Source organism: Hevea brasiliensis, chromosome 8, assembly GCF_030052815.1.
Source record: "Hevea brasiliensis isolate MT/VB/25A 57/8 chromosome 8, ASM3005281v1, whole genome shotgun sequence".
Classification (NCBI taxonomy): domain Eukaryota; kingdom Viridiplantae; phylum Streptophyta; class Magnoliopsida; order Malpighiales; family Euphorbiaceae; genus Hevea; species Hevea brasiliensis.
In genome coordinates, this window is record NC_079500.1 from 32,576,933 (window position 1) to 32,584,569 (window position 7,637).

Below are 7,637 nucleotides of genomic sequence, written 5' to 3' on the forward strand. Positions count from 1 at the left end.
GAATTGCCAGGATTACCTCCATAAAGAGAAGTATAGTTTGAGATTAATGTTATGCATGGTGTGGATCCAATCTCCATAACACCATATAGAATGGCACCAGCAGAATTAAAGGAGTTAAAGGTACAGTTGCAAGAGCTACTTGAAAAGGGCTTCATCCGCCCTAGTGTGTCACCTTGGGGAGCGCCAGTATTGTTTGTTAAGAAGAAAGATGGCACTCTCCACTTATGTATTGACTACCGGCAGTTGAATAAGGTGACAATAAAGAATAGATATCTATTGCCTCGCATTGATGATCTATTTGATCAGTTGAAGGGTGCAGCTGTGTTCTCCAAAATTGATTTGTGATTTGGTTATTATCAGTTGAAAGTGCAAGAGCAGAGTATTCCAAAAACTACTTTTAGAACTCGATATGGCCACTATGAGTTTTTGGTAATGCCATTTTGGGTAACTAATGCTCCAGCTGCTTTTATGGATCTAATGAACACTATCTTCAGACCATATCTCAACCAGTTTGTGGTGGTGTTTATTGATGATATTTTGATATATTCGAGGAATGCAGAGAAGCATGACAGACATCTGCGGATTGTACTACAAACCTAAAGGGAGAAAAAAATTATCGAAATGTGAATTTTGGCTAAGAGAAATCTCTTTCTTGGGACATATTGTGTCAGCTGAAGGGATCAAGGTAAATTACAGCAAGGTAGAAGCTATACTTAATTGGAAGCCACCCAGGAATATCACTGAAATTCGCAGTTTTATGGGTTTAGCTGGATACTACTGCTGATTTGTGAAAGGATTTTCTATGTTAGCTTCTCCACTTACCAAGATGCTTCGGAAAGATGTGAAATTTCAGTGGATAGATAAATGCCAACAGAGTTTTGATGAGTTGAAGAAGTGTTTGACTGAAGCTCCAGTCCTTACTTTACCTACCCCGGGTAAAGAATACACAGTTTATAGTGATGCTTCTCACAATGGGTTAGGCATTATACTAATGCAAGATTGGAATGTCTTTGCATATGCATCACGCCAGCTAAAACCGCACGAGAGGAACTATCCGACACATGACTTGGAGCTAGCAACTATTGTTTTTGCTCTGAAGATCTGGAGACATTACTTATATGGGGAGAAGTGTTATATCTACACAGATCACAAGAGCTTGAAGTATTTGGGAACTCAGAAAGAATTGAACTTGAGACAGAGGAGATGGTTAGAACTGATTAAAGACTATGATTGCTTAATAGACTATCAGCCAGGGAAAGCAAATGTGGTGGCTGACGCCTTAAGTCACAAGACTATGGTAAGTCTCAAAGTTTCTCCTTTGTCCATGATACATGAGTTGAAAGCACAGCATGCCAGTTTGGAGACTGATGATGAGGGACAAACAGTAGTTGCATGGCATGTACAACCAGTGTTGATTGATCAGATCAGAATAGCTACTCAGAATGATGAAAAATATCAGAAGCTACTGAAAGAAGTTTAGCAGGGTAAGAAACCTGAATTCTCTGTAAGGGATGATGGTTTATTACTACATCAGGGTAGAATGTGCATTCCTAATGATGTGGAATTGAGACAGATCATTATGAAGGAAGCACATGAGTCTCCTTTTACTATGTATCCTGGTGGAACTAAAATGTACAGAGGGCTAAAAGAGCATTACTGGTGGATGGGTATGAAAAGGGATGTAGCTAATTTTCTCTCCAAATGCCTAACTTGTTAACAAGTGAAGGCAGAATATCAAGCACCAGCTGGTTAATTACATCCATTGCCAGTACAAGAGTGGAAAAGGGAATGAATAACTATGGATTTTGTGATGAGACTTCCGAGGACACAGAAGGACTATGATGCAGTATGGGTCATAGTTGACAGACTGATCAAATCTGCTCACTTTCTGCCAGTCCGGATGGACTATAGCCTGGAAAGATTGGCCAGATTGTACATAGATGAGATTGTAAGACTGCATGGAGTGCCAGTATCGATTGTATCTGACAGAGATCCTAGATTCACTTCTAAATTCTGGGGTAGTCTTCAGAGAGCCCTAGGAACTAGATTGAACTTAAGCACCACATTCCATCCACAGACAGATGATCAGTCTGAGAGGCTAATTCAGATCTTGGAGGATATGCTACGAGCTTATGTGATTGAGTTTAAAGGTAGTTGGGATACACATTTGCCTTTGATTGAGTTTGCTTATAACAACAGCTACCAATCAAGCATTGGGATGCCTCCATATGAAGCTTTGTATGGAAGAAAGTGCATAACTCCCCTATGTTGGGATGAAGTAGGTGAAAGAAAGATGATTGGCCTATAAATTGTTCAGCAGACAGAGGAAAAGATCAGATTGATCAGAGATCGACTCAAGGCTACATCAGAGCATCAGAAGTCCTATATTGATCTGAAGAGAAGAGATATTGAATATGCAGTGGGTGATAAGGTATTCCTCAAAGTTTCTCCTTGGAAGAGGATTATGAGATTTCGCAAAAAGGGGAAACTGAGTCCTCGTTTTATCGGACCATATGAGGTTCTAGAAAGAGTGGGTCCTTTAGCATATCGGTTGTCATTACCTCCAGAGCTGGAAAGGATACACAGTGTCTTTCATGTGTCCATGTTAAGGAGATACAGATCTGACCCATCTCATGTTCTATCAGTTGAAGAGATTGAGGTAAATTGAGACCTTTCATATGAGGAAGAACCCATAGAGATTCTGGCATATGAGGTGAAGCAGCTAAAGAGTAAATAGATACCCCTGGTTAAAATGCTGTGGAACCATCATTCAGGCCAGGAAGCTACTTGGGACATGAGGAGACAGCACCCACAGCTGTTCAAAGACTGATGCTTGGTAAAATTTCGAGACAAAATTTATTTTAAGTAGGGGAGAATTGTAACACCCCTATATTTGGTAGTGCGTTCTACTGTTTCGGTGACCAGTGTATGTTTGGACAGCTAAAATGCCTGGAACTACACTTAAATATTAATGAGGAGACATAAAATAATGAAATACAATAGAGGAAAATACAAGAAAAACAAAGGAAAAATAAGAGCAATGAAATGTAACTAAGTTAAACGAGCTAAAAACCGTAGCGATGGGTGACCGCACTGGAAAGTTATAGCGTGGACCATTGACTAACCCTAGACTGCGGGGAACCTTGGGAAATATTTCTAAGACTTAAATAAACATCTATTGAAGTATAAATGACATTGGAAATATCAAAAAAAAATTAATTAATTAGTACAAAGAAAAATGAGAAATCGAGAAACTGATTAAAATCTGTGTTACCGAAAAATCGGGAATACAATCCGAATAGGGGCATTTTGGTCGTTTGACACCCCGAGTTGCCTTTTGACCTAAATTTCCATTAAAAATAAATGATATTAAACTTTGAAAATGCCATAAAAATTAGAAGTCAAATACATAGAATAAATAAAGGAAATCCTAGGGGTGTAATTTAAATTAACTAAAGTTGATTATTATAATGCTTAGGATGATTAGTGGAGCACTATGGGATTAAATAAACCTTTACGTGGACAGATGTAAAAGCCATTTGGGACAGAAGATGAATTCATCTTCAACCTCTCAAAATAATGGCCAAATGGAACTCCATGGAAACTCCATGGCCGAAACATGAACAACCACCATGCACCTCCATTCAAGCCCTCATTTCACCTCAACTTCTTCATTAAAGCTTGCCTACACAACTTGGTCAAGAGATTGGCAGCAAGAAGGAAAGGTAATGATGAGTTTTTAACAAGCTTCAAATTAAGTAAGTGTTCATTTCCTTTCCCTTTCTTCATTAAAGTTTGTGTGGCTGTTGTGGTGAGTTGATTTATGGAAGAAATGTTGAGGTTTAATGAGTTAGGGTGATGTTCTATTTTCAATAGCCATAGAAGTTTCAAAGTGTTTAGCTTGATTTTACATGTAATTGATGGGAAATCATGTTGATCAATGTCATAAGATGTTTTAGCCAATGTATTTTATGTATATGTGTGAATTATGAATGTAAAGTGAGATTATGTATTGAAATTGGGAAGCTTGATGTATATGAGCAATTGGGTAGCCTTGTGATGCATGGTAGAGTGTTTAAATTCATGAAATAGTTTAGTAAATTATGGTACCAAGGATGGCAAAATGTGTATGTAATTATTGGTGAGAAATTAGATGTGTTAATGAGAGGTATTCATGTGTAAGTATTATTGAAATTGGATATTATGAAATGGAAGTGTAATTGATGTATTGTGAACTATTATATTCTACCCAAGTTGACCTAAATGTGATGTGTTAAGTAGTTATGGTTTAGTACCAATTCAGAATTTGGTAGAGAAGTAGACTTATAACAAGGTTAATGTGTATTTGGATTAGTGTTTGAGAGACATATAAAGGGGCAGTATGCAAATGAGCCTATAACCCTAAGTGTGTGACTCCAATTGGTATGAGGCCAATTGGAGGTGAAACTAGGCACAAAATGCACCAACTTTCATGTTGGAAGCCTACCTAAATTCTATCCAGAAAGTGACATGAAAATTGACCAAATTTGGATTGGTGACATTGTAAACCTGAAAATTGACCATTTGAACAGCAATCAGTATTTTGGCCATAACTCACTCAAAACAAGTCCAAATGACCTGAAATTTATACCGATGGAAAGCTTAGACATAGGGCTACATCTTTTGTACATATCACAAAACCCAAAAATGACATAAGCAAGTCAAAATGCTTGCAAAAGTTCGAGTATAAAAACTGCCAGAATCGGAAATGACCTAAAAATGACCTAAGTTTGCCATTTTAGTGCAACCTGTCCAACATTGGTAAAATGAACATAACTTGGTCTAGTACAGTCTAAATGACCTAAAATTTGTGGCAAAAGTTCAATAAGACATAGACCTACAAGTTTGTAATTCTGACCAGAACCCAAAAACCGAGGAAACTAGTTCATCCGGCTAGGTCAAAACAGCATACCAAAATCCGATAAATTGCAATAAAATGCAATACACTTGAAAATAAAATTGGTAACATATACCAACACTAAAGGACTATAAAATATGATAAATTAGGAACATTAGAATTGACTCACTTAGAGTACATTAACGGTCAACATTATAGGTTGACTAATGAAAGAAATAGTATTAAATAAATTGAATTATTGAACCTTATTATTAGAAACAATTTAACTGAGTACTGAAATACATTAAATTGTGTGTTTCAGTTAGCAAAGACTCAGGGAAGGGGAAAGAAACACTGACTCAAGGCCAAGAGGCTACTCATCAAAGGTTTGTGCATAATAGTTATTTCTTTTGAATTTTCAATTGAAATAAATTATGACAATTTGTATATTATTGCTTAAATTTTCGAAAATATGTTTGAATGAAATTTGATGGATACTTATTGATTGAAAAATATTACAATTGGTTTGAAACCACAGCTATTATGTATATTTGATTAAATTCCTCGCTAGCTTGTCTAGTGGGACGAATTGGCTTTGAATTCCCTCTTTGGCTAAATTGTTGTGGTTTTTGTCAGTTGAGGATGAATAGGATGAGTACTCATATAATTGCTAGCTAGCTATGTTATTCCTCATTAGCCATTGGCTTTTAGGACGAATTGGACTTTGGAAACATGATTAAGCTGTGTGTGTGATTTATTGATATTTATTGAGATATTGTGAAATAAAGTTTAATTCTTTATGGCATTCTCTGTCTTTTGAATTTAACTATGATTTTAAGTATCCACAGTTTATATGATTTATGGTTTTTAGTTTTAAATTGTATTTTCTTAATGTTGTGCAGCACTGAGACATTGGCTCAGCGATAGGTTTTTCATTGCTGTCACAGGTAGATAGATAGATAGAGCAGCAGAGTAGCCTGCTTGTGCTACATTTTGGGATTCTGCCAGGTATATTGAGTATACCACTTTTTTTGTAATTTTTTTGTTATAATCTTTGTGCACTGTATGTATTTATTATACTTGGTCTTGAGCAGTTGTAAACTAAAGTTCTAATATATTTCTCTTATCTCAGCTTTTAAACTGCTCAGTCATTTGGTAGTCTATCTTTGGAAATACTGGAAATTGATGTTGAATTGAGTTTGACAAATATTGAGAAAATTGATTTGTGTTGAGCCATATTGGAGTTTGGAATTGAACAAATATATTGGAAGTACTTTTTATAGGTTTTTGAAGAACTGTTTTATTCAAAATACAGATGGCACTCTACCAAAATTTTTACAGAAATTACTGATACTTCATATTTGTTATTTGGATTCACTTAAGTTAAAAAAATAAAAAAATCTAACACCTGTCTAAAGTGCTCACCACTGTAAAAAGGAATAAGAAAAGGTTTAAAATCCCTTGTAGTATATTTAATGAGTTATCAATAGACAAAGTTTGGTAATTCGTTAGGTATACTACGGGATCATGTTATGCCTTACGGAGGGGTAGGGTGTGACAATATGTATCAAAATGGGTGGAAGCAATAGCCACACTAACAAATGATGACAGAGTGGTAACCAAATTCCTTAAGAAGTACATCTTCACATGATGTGACACCCCAAGGGCAATCATCAGTGATGGAGGAAGTCACTTCTGCAATTAGCAATTTGAGACATTATTAAAGAAATATGGAGTGACTCACAAGGTGGCAACACCTTACCACCCTCAAACCAGTGGTCAAGTGAAAGTTTCAAACAGGGAACTGAAGCAAATCCTTGAGAAAATGGTTAATTGTTCAAGGAAGGGTTGGTTTTTAAAACTAGATGATTCATTGTGGACCTACCGCACTGCATATAAAACTCCCATTGGAACAACCCCCTTTTGTTTGGTTTATAGGAAATCATGCTACCTCCCAGTCGAGCTTGAACACAAGGCCTATTGGGCGATTCAAACATTAAACTTTGACTTAAAAGCCACTAGAGAAAAGAGGCTTCTACAACTCAACGAACTAGATGAAATTAGGCAAGATGCCTATGAAAATGCCAAGATCTTTAAGGACAAAACCAAAAGATGGCACAACAAGCGCATAACCAGGAAAGAAATCAAGGAAGGAGACCATGTCCTACTATTCAACTCAAGGCTAAAGCTCTTCCCAGGAAAGCTATGTTCAAGATGGTCCGGACCCTTCAAGGTCACTCAAATCTTCCCATATGGAGTAGTTAAAGTATGGAGTGAAACCTCCAGTGCCTTCAAGGTTAATGGGCAGAGATTGAAGCCATACTTCTCAGAAGACACAATTGAGAAAGGATTCACACAATCCTACAGTAATCCTCCAATCCAGTCATAAAGCTGAAAGACAATCGAGCTAACGGCTATAAATAAGTGCTACTCGGGAGGCAACCCAAGATTTTTAAATTTTCTTTATGATTTAATTTCCTTTTTTATGTTACTTCTCATTTTGTAGGCACCCTACTCTTCACATTGCACATAGGATAAGAGAAATGCAAAAGAGGAGAAGAGATCACCAAGTCTAATCCATGTAAGAGAGGAAACCATAAAATAGGGGAGTATTTTTATTGCTAACTTCTATTAGCATTTAGTTCTTTCACATAAAAACATGTTAGCATAAACTTCTGAAGAGTTAGAATAAGAAAATACCCTTTGAAAGCACAAAAAATTTTGCCCATAAAGTTACACAGGTTAGGCCGTGTAATGGTAC

The 7,637-nt window shown here is 36.5% G+C and overlaps 1 protein-coding gene across 1 annotated transcript; it reads left to right on the forward strand.

Annotated features, from left to right (window-relative positions):
* The first annotated feature begins 6,701 nt into the window (after positions 1-6,701).
* On the forward strand, positions 6,702-7,265 carry LOC110637047 (uncharacterized). Its single transcript, XM_021786973.1, has one exon. The coding sequence runs from the start codon at positions 6,702-6,704 to the stop codon at positions 7,263-7,265; it is 564 nt and encodes a 187-aa protein (XP_021642665.1).
* Positions 7,266-7,637: the final 372 nt, after the last annotated feature.

Coding starts and splice junctions, on each gene's coding strand:
- LOC110637047 (XM_021786973.1), top strand. CDS start 6,702: ATGGTTAATTGTTCAAGGAAGGGTTGGTTTTTAAAACTAGATGATTCA.